Source organism: Streptopelia decaocto, assembly GCF_964273445.1.
Source record: "Streptopelia decaocto genome assembly, chromosome: 1".
NCBI lineage: Eukaryota > Metazoa > Chordata > Aves > Columbiformes > Columbidae > Streptopelia > Streptopelia decaocto.
In genome coordinates, this window is record NC_138663.1 from 106,504,390 (window position 1) to 106,527,094 (window position 22,705).

General features: G+C 42.7%; 1 protein-coding gene across 3 annotated transcripts in view; it reads left to right on the forward strand.

Annotated features, from left to right (window-relative positions):
• Window positions 1-21,733, forward strand: part of LOC309441946 (uncharacterized protein) — a 555,153-nt gene extending 533,420 nt beyond the window's left edge. Inside the window, exons 1-2 of one of the 3 annotated variants that reach the window (XM_082057258.1) lie at window positions 16,172-16,275; window positions 19,188-21,733. In XM_082057258.1, the coding sequence (XP_081913384.1) occupies window positions 19,472-21,148 (1,677 nt within the window). In that variant the 5' untranslated portion in view covers window positions 16,172-16,275; window positions 19,188-19,471 and the 3' untranslated portion in view covers window positions 21,149-21,733. Of the gene's footprint in view, window positions 1-16,171; window positions 16,276-18,126; window positions 18,295-19,187 lie in introns of those variants that run through there. The other 2 variants (XM_082057259.1, XM_082057257.1) reach the window with 2 other exon arrangements.
• Window positions 21,734-22,705: the final 972 nt, after the last annotated feature.

The following is a 22,705-nucleotide window of genomic DNA, read 5'->3' on the forward strand; positions in this document are numbered from 1 at the left end:
ACGGCCCCAAGCCTGGCAGTGTTCAAGAAGAGACTGGACAACGCCCTCAGACACATGGTGTGAACTGTGGGGTTGTCACATACAGGGACAGGAGTTGGACTCGATGATCCTTGTGGGTCCCTCCCAACTCAGGACATTCTATGATTCTATGAACTGGTTCTGCTTTTCTACTTAGCAACAAACTACCCGTAAGCTGAAGTGTGAGGTTTAGCCCCCTGAATGGAGCTATGTCAGGCCCACAAAAGACATATGTGGGGCACACAGATGTCTCTGCATTGTGCTCAGTGCCATCTGTAAAGATGGCAGGAAGGGAAACGCTGTCCAGATTACATTGTTGGAGACAGAGATACAGAGCAAAACATATAAGCTAACAGTCTAGTTGTCCAGCACAGTATAATTACCATCAACTAATTATGATTTTTAAAAAATACTTTATAAAGGGCTGAACTGAACATCATTTGAGCATTTTGACAAAAATGTGAGAAGATTTGGTGTACTTTCTTATTTTTTAACCTTTTGACTTTTTAAAAAAAATAAATTTTATAAATCTCATTCCTTTTTTTCTGCCTGAAGTACATGTTTCTATGGAAACATTGTAGTCATTTATGTGCATGGTGTTTTCTGACATACGTATGTGGAGTAGAAAGTCAAGTTATGTCACTGTTGTGAAGTGTAGGCATTTATGGGATGCTTATCATGGCTCTACGTGCAAGAGAGAGGATATCTTTACTGCTAAATAATAGATGCAAAATTCTTGATAGAGAGAGGCAGCGATGAGCTGAGCTGTGGAATTTACCACACTCAATACGTTGATAGCCACACTGAAGAAAAATGTGAGATTCACTTAATATTTTGATTTTGCGTATTTGGTGCGACTATGCCTGTCTTCACCGTGTATGGCAACAATGAAAGCTCAGTGAATTAATTATCACAGAGATCCTAATGATGTAGCTCATCCTTCCTGTGACAACATCCAGTACTGCTGAAGGAAGTATAAAGAAAACAATCATGCTGTTTCTTCCTTCGTGAAAAAGAGAAAATTATATTGTGACACGATGTGTAAATAACAGAACCAAAGCCATTGGCTCTCTAAGTATCTCATTCAGTAACATAAAACAAGCTTCCAGCAAGTGATGCTTGTGTCTTATGATTTAATCAAGCTTTTATGAATCTACTTTTTTTATCTTCTGAAGGGTTAGTGAAATCCTCCCTATTTGAAGCAAATTTTTAAAAGCAGTGCTGTAGCAGTCTGAGATGATACTTAGAGAATAAAATTATTACTGCACCTTGGGCATGCTATAGAGCTAGAGTGCACCCACACAAATCCTTTGGCTGCTATGTATGAAAACTGCAGTTTAGGAGGTAGCACTCTGCTCATTGAAATTAACACAATGTTGCTTCTTATACATCTTTTACTTTTGATTCTTCACAGTCAGAACTGTAATTTGACAATTTTTTACCATTTCTACCATTAATTTTCTCTATCAAGACATGGAAATCAGTTTCTTCAAATTTACCTCTGCAATGCAAATTAAACTGCAATGAGAATTTTAACCTCTGGTGTACAAATCAGGTGGTGTTACATGTATTAACATGTTACATGTATTAACACAATACTAACAAACAACAAAAAGCTGTATTGACATGACAGGTAGGTTGAATTAAACCTAGCAAGCAACCAACAACAGGCAGAGTTATTTGCTAAGATACAACATTACCAGTAATATTATCACTTATTATGGACAACACAAAATATACTTTCTCAGTCTTCTCCAGCTGATGCATGGGATCCTGCACACTCTTTCTTTTTGAAAAATAGGTAGATTTCATACGTATTTCATGAATTCTGCCCACCAGAAGAAGTCAAATTTTCTCTAAGAAACCGTTAGTAACATAAGTTTCTCTGTTGTCCACATTTCCCTCTCAGGCCACCTTCAAGTGTCCTTCTAGTGGATTTAGTCAGGGCTGCCAACTCTGGCAGGAGCTTGAGATGAGGAGAAACACTTGTCTTGATGGTGCATTGCAGGACAGCTCAGCTGCTCCTGGAGCATTCGCCTTCTCCTCGGCAGAGTAGATCTGAGCAGAGCCAAGGTCTTCTTTAGTCACATTAGAGGATATGGGCAGGGTTGGGCTCCCGGATGGTTTGACATGATCAGAACAGCTTGAATTGAAAGGACATTTTGCCATATAGTAACACCAGCAGCTCCAGCTTACTTTTTGCCTTGTCTGAATTAGGTGTGCTTTAATTCCCAAATTCTCAGCATAAGACCAAGGAAGCTCACTGTACAGGCAGGGTCTTGTCATTTCAGCTCAAAGCTAATGGAAAATAAAAATATATTGGCTTGGTGGCAAATTAATCCAAATGGTTAAAAAGGTGAGACCGTGGCACTAACAGGAACAAGAATGTTGTTAGATTTTTCCCAGCTATTGATCAGGAAACCAATGACCCCCAAGATAAGTTAGGCCATGCTGGTCCTGGTAGGTGGGTATTGAGCTGAAGGAGAACTTTTACCTGGTGTGATCTGGTATCACCAGATAGCTTTGGTTCTTATGCACATGAGAGCACCAGCACCTGAGCTGTGGCCACCTTGCTGGCAGCCTAGAGGGCCCTCTTCCCTACCTGTTCAGAGTCTGAGAATAGCCCAATGTGGCTCATGATGGAGGCAAACACATGAGCCACTGGGAAGAACAGTCCTGTAAATCCCTGCAAAAGTGTTGGTGAGTTTATGTTGCCCTCATTTTGCCCTGAATCTGTCCATTAGGCCAGTCCTTGGTGGCATGTCAGACTTGATATTGCTCTTCTATAAGTTGTTTCTGGTTCCCCGGGATTTACAGTCAAGTGAAAGTTTTGGAGATCTGACTTGCCACGGCTGCAGGGAACAATACAGTGTAGAAGCCCCTGTATCTATATTGCCTGCCAATGCATCTACAGTGAGGTGATCCCACTCTAGATTAATCTTACGTGGATAAGCTATTTTTGAAGGGAAATGCTAAAATTTGTCTTGATGCAGGGAAATACAGCCTTTTTTTTTACTTTCTCTAGTCCTTCCAATACAAGCTGTCATTGGCAGGAATAGAGAGCTACATGGTGCTGTGTCAGTAATGGAGACAGCAGACCCATCGACCATCACTCTGAGCTGCTCCTCACAGGACTGCCTTCCATTTCCAGCCCAGCAAACTGATAGCTTAGAAATTTCCTAGGAAATGCTGTGGGTTTCTAAAGATATTTTCTGAATGAATTTTGTAAAATGCCACAGGTAACATTATCAGGTGTTCCCTGATATCCCCATGGGAGGAGGGTGGAATGGATCTGTGTGTAACATACTGGGTTATCCCTCAAGATGCTGCTGTTAATGCTTATGGCTATTGAAAATGAACTATGTGTCTCTCAGACCTGAGGAAAGTTGATCTGATTTAGCTTACATTTATTCGACTATCTGTAAATCAGTCTTTTTCACTTTATTATCCTTTAAAGGTAACTATGAATTTCTCCCTTTTAAAGCTTTCTTCTGTCACTTACTGCCATATCATATGAAAGTGTTTCATGCAAAATCAATAGCAACAGCAAATTCCCTGGTGAACTTCAGGAAGTCTCCTGTGCGTTATAAAGCCAGACCTTTGCCTGAGACAGCCACTTTGACTGGTGATTTTGCTCTCTTTCATCCTGTGAGAAGTGAAAGGAGATGAGGACTAAAGGGAGCATTTTATTTGTTAGCACCACAACTGGAGCAGAGGCTTTCCCTTGGAGGACAGCTTCCTAATGTCAGGCTCAGGTCCCAGCACAGAGATAGTGCTCCAGGGACAAGTGCTCTACCACAAGACTGAGACTTTTCCCACATGACCCTTCTGGCCCTCTTGTCCCCACCATCCCCCAGGGTCAGAGCTGTCATCATGAATTTTGGCAAACCTGGGGATTGATACATTAATTAACTGATTTGAAAACTGAAGCAAAGGCATCTTCCTGGTGCTGGATGCTGACTGAAATGAAGCCAGGTTGGGGAGCTCACAGCAGCCATGACACAAGGATGGTGGCTGGCCAGGCTCCCAGCTGAAGGCAGCCTGGGGTTGACTTTGGCTTCAGCAACTTACCATGTGCCACCATAGAAGAGGCAAATGCCATGGCCAAGCCCTTGTTGAGATTACTAGCAAAGAGGAGATTTAAGAAGGCATTTTTGCAAACTTGTTCAACCTCATCACTCACTTTCTGAAGGGAACCAGATGGAAACCCAGGGCCTTGCACCAGCTGGCCAAGTGAGGGTGCAATGCTCTTGGCAGAAACTGGGAACAAAGCTTTAGTCTTTAAAGACATCTCTATCTGACCAGCATCACATGAATCTTGTCTGGGCTCAGTTTCAGCCAATTGCTCTTTTGCTCTTTTAATAGGTTTAGTGGTATCAGGCAATAACTCTACATCTCTGTATTTCTGTATCTCTATATCTCTATGTCTATACATCTGTATATCTATATAATCACCAGATTAAAAAAAAAAAATATATATATATATATATACACATATATACCACTATTACCCCTAAGCACTGCAGCATGTTGTCATTTCCTAAGGGGTTACTATGGCCTTTCATGAGAAGGCACAAAACTATGAATATTTTTAGGACTTTAACTCTGAGTATAGCTGTTTTTCATGGGCTTTCTTGCCCCAAAGGATCTTTTCCAGAGGGTATGTTTTCCTCAGAGTTTTGCAGGTGTGCTAGAAGCAATCTCAGACAAAGCCAGCATGGCACAGGATAAAACTGAGGCATCCTTTTTTACTATGTTAATATTTGACAATAATTTATCAACAAGCTTGCACAGACTGACATTTTCTTGGAAATGTGATTGTTTTACAATATCCTTTCAGAGTAGGGAATGATCATCATCAGTCAACAGCTGGGGAGTAATAATACCTCAGAGAAGGCAAGTGTCATCATCCCTATCACACAGGAAGACACCGTAGACAGCAGCAGTGGAAGGTTGTGCCCCAATCATCACAAACTGCTTTTCCTCAAAATGTGTGAGGTTTGCAAGCACCTGCTTTGACAGATGCCCAAGCTGCTGTGCAAGCAGATGGGCACGTATGGGACATTCCCTGTCCTACATGTGCCTCTCGCAACAGGGCCTCTCCAAGAAGAGTCTTTACCAGCCTGTGCTGCAAAAGGGGGAAAGAAGGTAAGAGCAATCCAGCACCCAGAAGCCTCCAGCTGCAAATGACATTTTGTAATGATTAAGCCAAATAACATTGACAGGATTTCAACTATGGGATGATCTACCTCACTAAAACGTACGGTAGAATTTGTTGATAGAATTATGATTTATGAAAGCAGCTATTTAGTGCTTTTGAAAGGCAGAAATCCATTATTTTTCTGTTGGACAACTCCAATTTAGTTTAAAAAAATGCAAAATATTATGAAAGCATTGATTTCTAGTGCTTTGTGGTATATAGAAATTATCACCAACTTGCCAACATGAACCTGAGCCTTTTTCTCAAGAAAGCTGAAAAATTAAAGAGGCTGGATTTAATACCACATGTTATGGGAATATGACAACTGGTTTCTAGCAAGTGTATGCCTTCAGCTGACTGTATTTTCAACTATATTTATTTTGCATCTTGTGTTAAGGCCAAAATCTATGAGAATGAAAATTTCAGTCTATGTGACTAGAATTTTTTCTAGTCATAATAGATGTAAAAACCCAACATCTCAAATAGAGAGTCAAAAAGTAATACTCCAAGATGCTAAACACCCCCCCACACACCTAAAGGGAAAATAGCATCGAAATCCATATTTTCACCAAAATAGCCTTGACTTTTCTCCAGTTATATTCGACTACACTTCAAACCAAAAACTCTAGCTCTTAAGATTACTCTGTATGCCACAGTTTCTGTGTAGGAGTTGGATCCTTTTGCAGTCTACAGCATGAGCCTCTTTCAAGCAAGAGGTCAATGTTTGCACTGTGTTTTGCACATTCCATCCACTTACTCTTTCACATATCAGTGCCTATTGTGATACTGAATTATCCAAAAGCCCGCTTATAGTTTGGCTTGCTACAAATCAATTCACTACAGGGAACACATATATCCACATAGTTTTGCCTGTGCTTGTTATCCTCCTGAAGTCCCTCAGTAGGTACAACTTTGTCCTTCCCCGCTTCAAGGAAACAAGTCAGGGCATGAGGGCTACGCACACTGGGGTTTCATCAGCTCATGGCAGCCTGTAGCTGCTGGTATCTTACTCCCTGTCCCACTTTCTGCAAGGCAGATCTTTTGGCTCACTGCTGCCTTCTGATCTCCAGCTTGGAAAAACAGCTCACCATGGAGCTGAGCACAATGGATTCTGCATAGCTCTAACCTAAGCTAGGTCTGAGCATTTTTAGGGAATACTGTGCTCCTTGCTTGTGAGGTGACTTTGTGTCCATCCCACTCTAAATCTGAGTAACACCAAAATAAACATCCACACACCCACACTGTACTCATGAATATACTGTAGATTTATTTCAGGTTATAAGTTATGTATGCTGTGCCAGGAGATAAATACCAAATATGGAGCACATACACAGTCCCTTGCCCTATAAACTGATTTTGACCATGGTCTAGGAAGCATCTTAATAAGACAACAGAGAAGCATGAAAAAAGAAGGCCAATGCCATGAAAAGGATACATTTATGCAGGAAAACAAAGGCTGTGCATCAAACTGTGTATGAAATACTGATGAAATACTAGAATAACTTCATTTAATATAGTGCTGTTCAGACAAGCACAGTGGTCCAGGAACTCAAAGTATTTAAAATACAAAAATGTTCTCAAGACCCTGTTCTAGTGCCTGTACATATCAGACCTGAGAAAGACAGTCTGGGTAGGCACCTGAGATCCAGGACTGAGGGGGATACAGGACATTGTGGTAGTGTATGAACATATAGCTAAAACTGAACATCCCAAGGGATGCCATCCACAAGGACCCTGACAGGCTTGAGAGGTGAGCCTGTGCAAATCTTATGAGGTTCAACAAGGTCAAGTGCAAGGTCCTGCACCTGGGTCAGGGCAACCCCAAGCACAAATACAGGCTGTGTGGAAAATGGGTTGAGAACAGCCCTGTGAAGAAGGACTTGGAGCTGTTAGTTGATGAGAAGCTCAGCATGACCCAGCAATGTGCACTTACAGCTGAGAAAGCCAAATGTATCCTGGGCTGCATCAAAAGCAGGTCAATAGAGGTGATTCTGCCCCCTACTCTGCTCAGATGAGACCCCACCAGGAGTACTGCATCCACCCCTGGGGCCACCAGTGTAAGGACATGGATCTGTTGGACAGAGGAGGCCACAAAAATGATCAGAGGCCCGGAGCACCTCTCCTGTGAGGACAGGCTGAGAGAGTTGGGGTTGTTCAGCCTGGAGAAGGCTCAGGGGAGAGCTTATAACAGCCTTCCAGTACCTAAAGGGGGCCTACAAGAAAGCCGGAGAGGGACTTCTTACAAGGACGTGTAGTGATAGGGCAAGGGGTAATGGCTGTAATCTGAAAGAGGGTAGATTTAGATTAGATATAAGGATGAAATTCTTCACCATGAGGGTGGCAAGGCACTGGGACAGGTTGCCCAGAGAAGCTGAGGATGCCTCATCTCTGGGAGTATTCAAGGCCAGGCAGGATGGAGCTTTGAGCAACCTGGTCTAGTGGAAGGTGTTCCTGCCCATGGTAGAGGGGTTGGAACTAGATGATATTTAAGGTCCCTTCCAACTCAAACCATAGCTAGATCATGCAGAAAAAAAATCAGGGAAACAAAAGTGCAATTTGAAGTTAATTTGGCCAATTCTGTCAGGGATAATAAAAAGTCCTTCTTCAAATATGTTAATAACAAAAGGAGGGGCAAGGAAAACCTCCATTCTCTGTTGGACTTTGAGGGAAATATAGTTAACAAAGATGAGGAGAAAGCTGAGGTACTTAATACCTACTTTGCCTCAGTTTTTACCAGTAAGACAGGTGGCCCTCAGGACAACTCATCTCTGGAGGTGATCAACAGAGATAGGAAGCCAAATAGGCCCCTTGTATTCCAGGAGGAAATAGTTGGTGATTTACTGAGCCATCTGGATCCTCACTAGTCTATGGGACCAGATGGGATCCATCCTAGGGTGATGAGGGAGCTAGCAGAAGAACTTGCCAAGCCGCTCTCCATCATCTTCCAACAGTCCCGGCTCACTGGGGAGGTCCCATATGATTGGAAATTGGCCAATGTTACCCCAGTCCACAAAAAGGGCTGCAAAGCTGACCCTGGCAACTACAGGCCTGTCAACCTGACCTCGGTGCCTGGCAGGGTTATGGAGCAGATCATCCTGAATGGAATCACACAGCACCTTCAGGATGGACAAGGGATCAGACCCAGCCAGCATGGGTTTAGGAGGGGCAGGTCCTGTCTGACCAACCTGATCTCCTTTTATGATCAGGTGACTCACCTGGTGGATGAGGGGAAAGCCGTGGATGTGGTCTATCTGGACTTCAGCAAGGCCTTCGACACTGTCTCCCATAATATACTCCTGCAAAAGCTGGTAGCCCATGGCTTGGACAAGTGTACTCTACGTTGGGTTAAGAACTGCCTGGAGGGCCGGGCCCAGAGAGTGCTGGTGAATGGGGCTGCATCCAGCTGGCGGCCAGTCTCTAGTGGTGTTCCCCAGGGGTCAGTGTTGGGTCCAGTCCTGTTTAACATCTTTATTGACGATTTAGATGAGGGGATTGAGACCATCATCAGCAAATTTGCTGATGACACCAAGTTGGGAGGGAGTGTCGACCTGCTGGAAGGCAGGAGGGCTCTGCAGAGGGATCTGGATAGACTGGAAAAATGGGCTGATTCCAATGGGTTGAAGTTCAATAAGGCCAAGTGCCGGGTGCTGCACTTTGGTCACAACAACCCCCTGCAGCGCTACAGGCTGGGCGCAGAGTGGCTGGAGAGCAGTCAGACAGAAAGGGACCTGGGGGTACTAATTGACAGGAAGCTCAACATGAGCCATCAGTGTGCCCAGGTGGCCAAGAAGGCCAACGGTATCCTGTCCTGTATCAAAAATAGCGTGGTCAGCAGGACAAGGGAAGTGATCCTTCCCCTGTACTCTGCATTGGTGAGGCCACACCTGGAGTATTGTGTTCAGTTCTGGGCCCCTCAGTTCAGGAAAGACATTCAAGTGCTGGAGCAGGTCCAGAGAAGAGCAACACGACTGGTGAAGGGACTTGAACACAAGACCTATGGGGAGAGGCTGAGGGAGCTGGGGTTGTTTAGTCTAGAGAAGAGGAGGCTTAGAGGTGACCTCATCACTCTCTATAACTACCTGAAGGGAAGTTATAGCCAGGTGGGGATTGGTCTCTTCTCCCAGGCAGTTAGCAATAGGACAAGGGGGCATGGGCTTAAACTCTGCCAGGGGAAATTTAGGCTGGATATTAGAAAGAAATTCTTTACAGAGAGAGTGGTCAGGCATTGGAATGGCCTGCCCAGGGAGGTGGTGGACTCGCCGTCCCTGGAGGTTTTTAAACTGAGATTGGACATGGCACTTAGTGCCATGATCTAGTAAACAGACTAGAGTTGGACCAAGGGTTGGACTCGATGATCTCTGAGGTCTTTTCCAACCCAGTTGATTCTGTGATTCGGTGATTCTATGATCTTACTCCATATAAATTTCCTCTAAAACCAATCTTGTTTTCCAGTGCAGCCAGTTTGACAGACAGTGGATAATTCCAACAAATGAGCAAAATATTATAAAAATGTGTTGCTGCAAAGACACGTTAGGTAAGGGAAAACTTCCCTTGACTACACCATACCTTTGCCTTCCATCCTTGCTCTGATCTCACCAAGGCCTCTGGGAACCTGGCTGGTGGATGCGGTGGAGGCATCCCTCCAAGATGATGTGGCTATGTCCCCTGCCTGCCTGCAGCCTGTGGCCCCATGGTGCACAGATGGGGCAACCTAGTGCAATCATCTGTCCACTGTAATAACATGAGGTAGGAAGCAGAAAGTACTGCAGCTTGCTAGCAAAAAATTTTTCGGTAGAAGTAATTAGTTACTCCGAAATTAGGCCAGGAAACAGCCTGATTGCACTTGCCATGAATTGCATCTGAAGTGTATGGTATTTCAAATACCTGACCATTTAAAATGTTTTGAGATTTGTGCTGACCCGAGCTAGCTAGAAACTCAATATTACATTTTTACTGATTGCTGCATATTGTTGTTGTTCTTAATTACTTGCAGTTAAAATGCACTTGAAGATCAGCATTTTAGTGTATAAACGTACATCACCTGTTGTTCCAAGGGCCTGTAGTCACCAAATACCCAGCGTCCCTTTGTCTCTGGTAGCAGAGGACAAGATATCAGGGGCAGTCGGTCACAAGGCCATGAGGAGGATGTACATGCTGATGCGTCAACACCTTCTGGCTGCAGAGCACCTTAAGTTTACCTGTGGGGTAGGATCTGCCTCCTCCAACATCGGCTGGCCCTGTCAGCTGGGCACCAAGCCCAAGTATGGCTCTCTGTGGTCAATGAGGAAAGAGGGACATCTGGAGAACAACTTAAGTCATCTGTCTTATATGCTATTTCCAGATGACAAGTGATTCTCCAACGGACCTTTTCACAGAATCACAGAATGGCTGGGTTTGGAAGGGACCCCTGGAGATCATCTAGTCCAACTCACCTGCTAAAGCAGGTCCACCCAGAGCAGGTTGCACAGGAATGTGTCCAGGCAGGTTTTGAATGTCTCCAGAGAAGGAGACTCCACAGCCTCTCTGGGCAGCCTCTTCCAGTGCTCTGGCACCTTCAAAGCAGAGAAGTTTCTTTCCCCACTGACCACAGGAGTCTAAGGGGCTACCCATCCACCCATCCTCTGTGACATTAGGACTAAAAAAACATGGAGGCCATCAGAGATAGGTCTGCTGGTAAATAAAATATCTAGATCTCTCATTTTGAATCAAGCTGAGATCTTACAAATTCAATTCACACGTGATGCCAGAGCCTATATTCAGCCAACAGCTTTCGGAGCCTTCATTAAAATATGGTAAGATTGAAGGAGAAGGGCTGAAAGGTAGCATTTTGTAATGTTAATGGGACATATTAGACACTGTAGAAATGTTGGTATAGTTTGATAATGTCATTTTCTATATGCTAAGTAATTACATAAATAGATATTTTTGTGACTTACACCTGCTGAGAGATATAAATGTATCTGTGTGGAATTGGGGTTGTCTGTAATTCTGTTCATGTCCTTTGTTTTCCTGGTAGCTTTCAGATATTACCTTGATAATATGCCCCATTAGACCCATATCATATTCTGTACTGAACAAAATCATACTCATTGTATTTGCATCGAATAATCAGGATATATTATTTCTGTTTGAATAAATAAATAACAAATGCATGCACAGTGCACAGTTTTGATGAATGGGACCCTAAAGAGCTATGTTACTGACTGTAACACTTCAATTGTAGTTTTCTTTGTTTTCCATATCTGGAACTGTACATGTTGTGTGTTTCAAAAAGGACACCCTAATAAGAAGATACACCTCCTCCAGAGATTCCCTGAGTAAGCTCTGACACAGACATTTGCACAGTACTGCACATACGCATCTGAGGAATCAGAGATACTCTCTGTGTCCAGACTAGCAAACAAATGCCTGAAAAATGTGTCCTAGTAATCTTTTGCAATTCACCACTAATCTTCTTCCCACTGTTTTTGAATACTCTCTCTTTCAGATTCCTCTGTACCTTGTTGTTACCTATTTGATCAAGCAAATGTAATTTTGTCTGGTCATCACAGCTGCCTCTTCATACTTCAAAGAAAAGCTTACATATACTTCAGGAAAATTATTTTCCACTATTTCATAGAGTGATTTATTTTTCTTTAATGAGTGGGTGAACAGAATGTTCTGTACCAGCATGTAAAAGCCATAGACTGCAAAGGTTTGCTTGCTGGTTTATGAAAGAAAAAAATATTTATTAAGGATTTTGTTTTTCATATTTTCCTGAGATAAGAATATAGATTGTCAAACTGTAGGTTAAAAGCTAGTCTTTAACTTTTTTTTCTTTGTAAGAGAGTATAGAAATAGTGCATGGGCACATCTAAATAATTATAGTACCTGAAACTTCCTTAAAAGTGCTAGTTCTTGTTCTTTAAAAAAAAATTCTGGTATTATTTTTCTTATGAGACAGCATACCTATGGATGTTTAAGAAATGGAAACTAGTCTGTGTGTGATGTTTGAAAGAATGCATTCCTTCTTTATAGCACTCAGTGACAGGGTAACAAATTGCAAACATGCCTGTAAGTTCTGACCTACGTCTTGGGTTATGCAAAAAAAAATACTGTGAGATGAAGTATCAGTGTCTTACATTATGCGTAAGTATCAGAACATGAAGCATACAGCCTTTTCTTAAAAATGGTGGCAGCAATCCCTCAGTACAGCTATGCATGGGCTCAAAGTTACATATGTGAATATTTCTTGTTATTTAAAACAAGTGTATGTTTAAGTGTTTTTCCAGACTGAAGCCAAACCTCTTCTCATTCGTACTGCAGGAGATTTGTTATCACTCCCTGTCCTGTGCTTCCACACAAGAGTTTGTGCCAGGTGTTGCACGTCTTTCAAGTTCTGAAGATGAGAGGTTATTCAAAATTAAATTGTGCAAATTGAGTCAGGTAGGAAGGAGAGAAAATTGGTATTTGAAGCTGACAGACAATGTGGCTGCACTTTGGGCAAGTTTAAATAGGAAGCAGCAAGGAGAGATAAGAGAGCACAGGTGTGTTGTATGTTATGTAACAATGAAAGTTCTCTGTGACATGAGAATAGAGAATTCATTTGGAAAGGGTGAATATATCTAACCAGGCAGGTACGTAACTTTTTATCACAAGTAATCCTGAAGTTCCTTGTACATTTAACTGTTGAAAACTAGACATCTCAGAATGGCCGCAGAATCTGGCTGTGACAGAATAGTTTACCACAAGTCTATGCAAAATAACATTACATCATTGGAAAGACAGAAGCTGGGGGTGAAATCCAGCTTGTATGGAAAATGAGTCTTTCAGTGTTGCCTTCCCTAAGGGCAGTACCCCTCCTTGGATTTAACATTACATTTGAAGGACTGTAGCCATAGCTGTACTGCAGCCCCTGAACCTGCAGGAGTGGGCTGAGGAGCTGGGTATGTGGAGCAGATCCACCCAGTTGGGACTGCACTGTCACCATGTGCTGCCACATCCTCAGTGCAGGAAAGCCAGACTACCCTAAACAAGCCTTTGTTGTTCCCTTAGTAGTGTTACAGTTAGCTGCACTTTGCTTCGCAAACTGTATCCAAGATTCTTACCTTATCTTAAAAAACTATGCAGGTTGTATATGAGTTTCATATTTTAGAGAACTAAAAGTTAGTACTTATCTTATCTCGCGAAGATAGGATGTGCTGAGAAGGTACATTTACTATCATCCAAGAATTTATATAATTTTGTGAAGAGTGCGCATGTGCTGTGATGAAAGGTGAAAAGTACACTAGTGATGAAGACTACTTACTTCATCCTGAAGACCCCCAAAACGACCACCAGAGGACACTGCGCATGCTTAGGGTAGTTCCAAGGTGTTGCAACTGATATTGTGAAATAATTGTGTAACCTTATGAATATGCAGTATACACGTTGTAACTCTAATGAATATGGATGTAACCAAACTGTATAAATGTAGTAAAGTTCAAATCAGTGGTCGAAGCCAGCTTTGGGTGCGAACCCCTGGTTTCCCAGCGCTGAAATAAAGCACCGCATATAACTACGCCCGTGGTTATGTGTCCTGACTGCTAACATTTCTGGCGACCCAGATGGGACTTCGTGGGCTGCGGAGGCGAATCGCGTCTCGATTCTGCTCCGGCTAGCACCGAGGTATTCTTGGGGAGTGCATCGGACGCGACCGACCCTCTGCTGCACACGACGGACCTCTGACTGGTGAGAAGGTGCTTTATTTGAATTATTGGGTACCCATCTGGTCTGGTTCTGGTCTGGTAGCCTGCTAGTCAGGCATCTGGTAGCCTGCCGGTCAGACGCGGCGAAAGCCACGCTCGGTTGGGCAGGGAGCTCCCGGGGCATTGCCTAGGCAGCCGTCCGTCAGACAGAGGGAAACCTCTGCAGGCTCGGCATCTGGTCTGGTTCTTTGCGCGCACTTGGTCTGGTTATTCGTGCTGCTCAGCACCCGGTCTGTAGTTCTGGTGATTTAATCTGTATTTACTGTTGAAACTGGTAATTTGATCCCGTTTATTGCCCTTTTATTGCTGGTTTATTGCTGTTCTGGTAAAGTTATCTGTGTTATCTTTCTGTGTCTGCTATCTGTATCCTTCTGTGTTGACATGTCTAATTCAAAGGTATCACCGTTGAGTTGTTTACTGAAACATTGGAAGGAGGCTGGGTTTGAACAGTCTATGCATAAAAAGAAGTTAATTGAGTATTGTACGCATAGGTGGCCTGAGTATAAGTTACCAAATGAAGTACAGTGGCCCCCAGAGGGCACTTTGGACTATGAAACTATTGCTGAATTAATGAGGTTTTGTCAGAGAGAGGGTAAATGGGATGAAGTTCCGTATGTTGATCTTTTCTTTTATCTGGAGCGAAAGCGTGAATGGAGAGAGAGCTGTGGGTTAATGTTAGTGCAGAATGACAGTGGTAATAAGTGCACGAGATGCACAGCGGAAAAGAAATGCATGACGTGTTTGGCTGTGGAAAATAGCAGTGGTAATGATTCAAAGACGGGTTTACTATGCCTTGATGTTGCGCCTTCTGAGGGAATGGTGCCAATTAGACCCTCCGTGCCGATCCCTCTCACTGATAGTGATGATGATTCAAGTGATGAAAAAGAGGTAATAGCCGGTGTGAAAGAAATAACCGTAACCCCAGTGTCTCACCGAACCAGAAACAAGGAAAAAGAAAAGGAAGTGCAAAAAGGGGGGGGATCGTCAAATGTAATAGCACCCCTGCGGCAGGCGGTAGGTGTTGGGGGGGAACCGGTTTATGTAAAGGTCCCGTTTTCGCCGGGGGATTTGGTGATTTGGAAGCAGTCTGCCGGTCCTTATCGGGAAAACCCAGATAAGGTTGCAAAAGTAATGAAAATGATAATTAAGACACAAAATCCCGATTGGGATGATTTACAAGTTATTTTGGACACCTTAATGGATTCCACAGAAAAAGATATGGTTATACGGGTTGCAAGGGATAAAGTGAGAGAAGATATTCGGAACGGGAGAGTAGAGGGTAATGTTGATGAAAACTTTCCAAAAGAGGATCCCCGATGGAATTATAATACAGGAGGCGGATTATGCCGTCTCCGGAGATATCAGGATTGGTTATTGATCGGTGTTCAAACTGCTATACCGAAGCAAATGAATTGGTCAAAATTGTATAACGTGAGGCAGGAAAAGAATGAGTCTCCCTCAGCCTTTTTGGAGCGATTAAAAGAAGCTGCCAAAAGATATACGGATTTAGATGTGGAAACGGAACAAGCAAAAACTCAGTTGGCTTTAATTTTCTTGGGGCAGTCTCAGGATGACATTCGGAAGAAACTGCAGAAATTAGAGGGGGCGCAATTAAGGGATTTGGACGTAATACTGGAAACGGCTTGGAAGGTTTACAATAATAGAGAAAAGGAGCAGTCGAGGCGTCATCAGCAAAATTTGTTAGCTTTGATCCAGGGCCAAGGCAGGGGAATAGGAATCCGGGGCAGGGGAGCTGGAAATAGTCGAGGAGGTCGGGGACGTGGTTTGTGGAATACCCAAGGAACTCCCCTGAGACCCCCTGTGAGGCTTGGCCCAAATCAATGTGCTTATTGTAAGCAAGACGGACACTGGAAGAATGAATGTCCGGCTAGGGACCCCGCGGGTCAGGTGTCCAACGCTGCGGGAAAAGTGGCACAAACAATGGTGTTGGGGGAATACAGTACTGACAGCTGACTATATGAAGGCACGGAAGTGAAAACCCAGAATAAGGAGCCCTTGGTGACGGTACAAGTGGGAGACCGGGATGTAAAATTTCTAATAGACACGGGGGCTACTTACTCTGTATTAAATTCTTTACAGGGGGCAGTAGGTCACAAAGCTACAACAATTGTTGGTGCCACAGGGAAGGAGGAAGTACGGCCATTCCTGCAACCCTTGGATTTGTGCTTTGGAGAAAAGGAATTAACCCACGAATTCTTGTATGTTCCAGATTGTCCAGTTTCTCTTTTAGGACGAGATTTGTTGACAAAACTAGACGCCACAATAACATTTGAGGATGGAGATTTGGTAATGAAAATTCCGGAGTCAAAGGTAGGACAAATTTTACTAGTAAAGGAAAAACCACTTGTAAAAATACCACAGGCAATAGAAGATGCAGTGATTCCCACGGTATGGGAAACAGACATACCTGGGAAGTCAAAAGCAGCTAAACCTGTGAGAGTGGAGCTGAAGGAAGGTGCAGAACCAGTACGGTTAAGACAGTACCCATTGAAATTGGAAGCCAGGTTAGGAATAGTATCTTTAATTGAGAAATTTTTGAAATATGGAATTCTAGAGGAATGTGAATCAGAATATAATACCCCAATTTTTCCAGTAAAGAAACCTGATGGTAGCTATCGACTAGTCCAGGATTTACGAGCAATAAATCAGATCACTAAGGACATACATCCGGTAGTTGCAAATCCGTATACCTTGTTAACATCTGTGAAAGAGAAATATAAATGGTTTACAGTACTTGATTTAAAGGATGCCTTCTTCTGCATACCCCTTGACCAGGAAAGCAAAAAGCTATTCGCTTTCGAATGGGAAAATCCACACAACGGAAGAAAGACCCAATTAACCTGGACGCGCCTTCCACAAGGATTTAAGAACAGCCCGACTATCTTTGGAAGTCAACTAGCTAAAGAACTTGAGGAGTGGACTACAAGAGGCCATATCGGAATTCCCCGACAATGGTATTTGTTGCTGCAATATGTGGATGATATTCTGATTGCTGCTGAGACCCAAGAACTCTGCATCCAGGTAACAATTGAAATACTGAACCAATTAGGAATGAATGGATATAAAGTGTCGAAAGACAAAGCTCAGATTGCATCTACAACTGTGATCTATCTAGGATGTGAGCTTTCTCAAGGACAGCGAAGATTAGGTATAAACCGTGTGCATGCTATCTGTGCTATCTCAGAACCCCGTAATTTACATGAATTAAGATCTTTTCTAGGAATGGCAGGATGGTGCAGGCTCTGGATTATGGACTATGGACTTATTGCCAAACCTCTATATGAGGCACAGAAGAATAAGACCTTAGTGTGGGAAAAGCCACAGCAAGAGGCTTTCCAAAAACTGAAACAAGCTTTAATGCAAGCGCCTGCTTTGGGCCTGCCTGACCTGAGTAAGGACTTTCAGTTATTTGTACATGAACGACAGAGACTTGCCCTAGGGGTATTAACCCAACGGCTGGGATCCTGGAAAAGGCCCGTAGGTTATTTTTCTAAACAACTTGACCCGGTAAGTGCTGGATGGCCGGCGTGCTTGCGGGCGGTGGCTGCTACTGTAATATTAATCCAGGAAGTCCGGAAACTGACCATGGGGAAAAGGATTGAAGTATTTGTATCCCACATGGTGACTACTGTATTGGAACAAAAGGGGGGCCATTGGCTTTCCCCAAGTAGAATGATGAAATACCAAGCAATTTTGACAGAACAGGATGATGTTACCTTAAAAACAACTAACCTAATGAATCCAGCTGTGTTTTTAAGTGCAGAGACTGAAGAAGAAGTTCTGGAACATGATTGTGTGGAGGTCATCGAGTACACCCACGCAAGTCGTCCTGACTTGAAGGACATCCCGTTAGAGGAGACGGACTGGGAACTTTTTACTGATGGCAGTAGCTTTGTGGAAAACGGAGTGCGGTACGCAGGATATGCGGTTACTACTGCCAAAACAGTGATTGAAGCCAAATCCCTACCACCAAACACATCAGCACAGAAAGCTGAGTTGATTGCCCTAACCAGGGCATTGGAGCTCAGCGAGGACAAAAAGGTCAATATTTGGACTGACTCAAAATATGTATTCGGAGTTGTTCACGTGCATGGAGCTCTTTGGAAAGAGCGTGGACTACTTTCCTCTCAAGGAACAAACATCAAGTATCAGAAGGAAATATTAAACTTGATTAATGCTGTTCAAAAGCCGTCGCAAGTTGCCATCATGCACTGTAAAGCTCATCAGAGTGGAACATCGAAAATTATTGAAGGAAATCGACTTGCTGATCAGATAGCTCGATCAGTGGCACGACAAGTCTGGACTATGGTGGGTCTTGTCTCCCAGAAGGTAAGAGCAATTAATTTCTTACCCACACCTTCAGAGGTACCTAGATATTCTACAGAAGATGAGAAATTGGCCAGACTAGTAAACGCCGTCAAGGATAATTCCGGATGGTATGTAACCTCCAATGGACAAATTGTGGTGCCAATAACAATCATGAGAGGAATACTTCAGGCGGAGCACCAGAAGTGTCATTGGGGTGCAGAAGCATTGGTAACATATCTGAGAAAATGGATTATCTCAGTCCAGATGTTAACAATGGCAAAATCTATCACAGCTAAGTGTGAAATTTGCTTGAGAAATAATCCTCTAGTAAAAAGAAAAGTAGACATGGGAAAAATTAGGACAGGTGTACAACCAGGAGATTATTGGCAGATAGATTACGTGGAACTCCCCAAAACTCGAGGATTCAGATATCTATTAGTTGGGGTATGCACCTTTTCAGGATGGCCAGAGGCCTTCCCTTGTCGCACCAACCAGGCACAGGAAACTGTAAAATGGCTACTGAAGGAAATAATTCCTAGATTTGGGGTACCATTGGGAATATCATCCGACAGGGGTCCACACTTTGTTGCTCAAGTGGTAAAGGAAGTCAGCAGATGTTTAGGAATCAAATGGGAATTACATACCCCATGGAGACCCCAGTCTAGTGGACAGGTGGAGAAAATGAATCAGACATTAAAACGACAGCTTAGCAAAATTTGCCAGGAAGCAAAAATTCAATGGCCTCAGGCCTTACCTATAGCGTTACTGCGAATTAGGATTAAACCTAGGAGCGGAATGTCAGTAAGTCCATACGAAATTCTGTATGGCAAACCATATGAAGCACCTGATCCGAATCCAAGTGTACATGTAAAAGGGAATCAGGATGTATACAATTATGTGTTGTCTCTTGGCAGGACATTGAATCGACTCAGATCCGTACTAGTGTGGAATCGCCCACTAGCACTTGAGAATCCGGTACATGATATAGAGCCTGGAGACACGGTGTATGTAAAGACTTGGAGAGAAGATCCTTTAAAGGAACGTTGGGACGGACCCTACCAAGTACTTTTAACTACATTTACTGCAGTTAAAGTTGCTGAAGTAGATTCCTGGATACACTACACCCGAGTGAAGAAAGTCCCAAAACGGTGGCAATCGCAATTAGTGGGTCCTACCACACTTAAAATCACGGCGCAGGATGTCTAGCTTTTTCTACCGTTATGTGTTTATAGTAGTAAATGTACCCAGACTGTTTGCTTTTGTGGGGACACCTCTTGGGGAGGGAACAGAGAATGCCACTCTGATCTGCAAGATCGTTGGAGAACAATTATGTAGGATACGAAGAGGTATAGGAGAAGGTGACAGCACTCAAATGCCACAAGTAGTGCAGAGTGTACAGAACCAAGCAGAGAATTTGATGATAGGATTAATTCGAGATTTTGCACTGACCCAGAATACCAGTAGCATCACTGCTTGCCTTCCCATCCCAAAATCGGCCGAAGACCCAATACAATGGGGAATAATATCTACGACCTTACCAGAAATAAATAGAACTGGTAAGATAGTATGCGAATCTCGTACCAGGTTGGAACAAGTGCCAACCAAACAATGGGCATTAAGTGGACTTGAGGAAACTATAGTGAAGTCCAAAGAAGACTGTACAAATCAGAAAGGAAAAGTGACACGTATCATATACAGCCTATCGGGAAAGCCAGTAGGGGTACTGTGCATACGTGAAAAGTGGACTACCAAGACGGTACATGAAAAGGTTAATCGGACCTATTGGGAATGCAAGGATCAGGATAATCAGAACATAACTGAATCATGGCATAATATGTGGACGATGAGTATAGTACAACAATATCAATATAGTGAAGCATTCCCATGGTGTGTACGATGGTCCAATGTAACAAAAGGAGTAACAGTACCGTGGTGGAATTGCTCACAAGTAATAACCTGCCAAACAGATGTGAGAGAGATACCTCTGTCTATCATTAAAGTCGCAATGATTGCAGGTTGCATCTGTCAGCAACAATTGGATCCAAAAGAAGCGATCAAAATAGGCATCGATGGAGACAAACTAGATTGTAGAGGGGCCATAGGTAGCGTAGGACATTTGGTTTGGGCCTTAAGTGATGGAACCTGGGCAACACATTTACCAATAGGAGGACCTGTAAGGGAAATTACTTTGGGGTTACCAACCCTATGTCCCATTTGGAAAAAGTCACCCTTGAAGAATAGGCAGGAACTCTTACAGATTAGGCACAAACGAGAGATAGATGAAGATGATGTGTGGCATGAACCATCAAGCAGTGTTAAATTCGGCTGGGCATTAGAATCTTTCTTTGCACCAATTGCAACTTACAGAAACAGAGAAATGATTGACAAATTAATTGGGCAGATGGATCGATTGGCAAGGATAACCAAAAAGGGTTTTCGAGATTTCAATATACAATTGCAAGCTACGACCAAAATGACCTTGCAGAACAGAATGGCACTTGACATAATGTTACTGAAAGAAAATGGTGTTTGCGGATATTTAAAAGACAGGGTTGATCATTGCTGCATTCATATCCCAAACGTAACCTCTGAAGTGGAGAGAGATATCTCCCAATTAACTCAAACGGAAAAGGAGCTACAGAAGGAAAAACAAGATGCAGAGCAGAGCTGGATTGGGGCCTTGCTAGGCACATTGAACCTGAATTTGGGGGGATGGGTACATTCATTACTGGAAAGCTTATTCTTGCTTGCAGTTACAGTTGCTCTCCTCTGTCTGCTGTATGCTTGTATTAAACGTCAAATAGGTCAATCAAATGCCAGGAACGATCGTATCTTTACTGTTCTTAGCAGAAATTATACTAACCCGCTTTTTTGACAACCCTCCAGCTTATAAAGATACCCAGCTATAATTAAAACAATAGAGTGAAAATGCATTGTCTAGGAATAGAAAAGCATTTTCAAAGGGGGGAAATGTTACAGTTAGCTGCACTTTGCTTCGCAAACTGTATCCAAGATTCTTACCTTATCTTAAAAAACTATGCAGGTTGTATATGAGTTTCATATTTTAGAGAACTAAAAGTTAGTACTTATCTTATCTCGCGAAGATAGGATGTGCTGAGAAGGTACATTTACTATCATCCAAGAATTTATATAATTTTGTGAAGAGTGCGCATGTGCTGTGATGAAAGGTGAAAAGTACACTAGTGATGAAGACTACTTACTTCATCCTGAAGACCCCCAAAACGACCACCAGAGGACACTGCGCATGCTTAGGGTAGTTCCAAGGTGTTGCAACTGATATTGTGAAATAATTGTGTAACCTTATGAATATGCAGTATACACGTTGTAACTCTAATGAATATGGATGTAACCAAACTGTATAAATGTAGTAAAGTTCAAATCAGTGGTCGAAGCCAGCTTTGGGTGCGAACCCCTGGTTTCCCAGCGCTGAAATAAAGCACCGCATATAACTACGCCCGTGGTTATGTGTCCTGACTGCTAACAGTAGGTGCATACTTGGTACCCCTCAGTGTGCTGTGCCTGTAGCAACAGTGTAGGGTTTTTTTGCAGGTTTCTGTTGCCTCTGGTAGTCTTCTCCCAGGAAACATATTAAAGTGAACTACATGTGGGACCACATCAGGCTAACAATATGGAAAATGCTGTGTTGCATTATCCCCATATTTATCAACAGTAAATTCCCTCTGGCTTCTTTGGGGCATCTGGGGAGGGACAAGACATTTACCTTGGAGATTTCATGACCATGAGTGGAATGTTTCATTAATCATACCATGGAGTCTTTTTTAGCAAATCTGAGACATGTAAAGTGGTACTGAAAAGGTCATGCTGTTTAATGTAGGATAAATAAGTGTGATCTTATTTTAGTAAGAGTCAACCATATTTCAGTGTCGTTAAGCCAAAGACTGTATCAAATGCCAGTATCTTTACTAAGCAGGTTTGTTTATTGTTTTATGTATCTCACTAAGAATAGAGAATTACTTTGCTTGAAAGAAAAGTACTGATAATATGTCAAAATAATATTCACAGCTTCCTCAGATTTACCAGGTTTTCTTTTTCCAAGTGACTGAGTTTATAAAAACCAAAGTGAATAAATCAATAAGAGGGAGCTTGATGTCACAAAGTCTAAGACAGGAGGAAAATACTCATAGTGCAGAAGCAGCGATACAGCTTAGCAATAATGTAAATACATATTTATTTACAGAGAGACATTAGGATGTATATTATGATATAATAAAGTGAGCTGAAATGTGCATAACACATAACCAAAAAGGAAGAATTTATTAATAAATTTCTGAATTCATTCCTTATTCTCTTTCAGAAATACAGCTGTATGACCGAGTATTAAAGGTGGAATATTCAAGATGCATGTGGTACAAACTTTTTAATAAGGTATTAAAATATTTTATTCAGAATG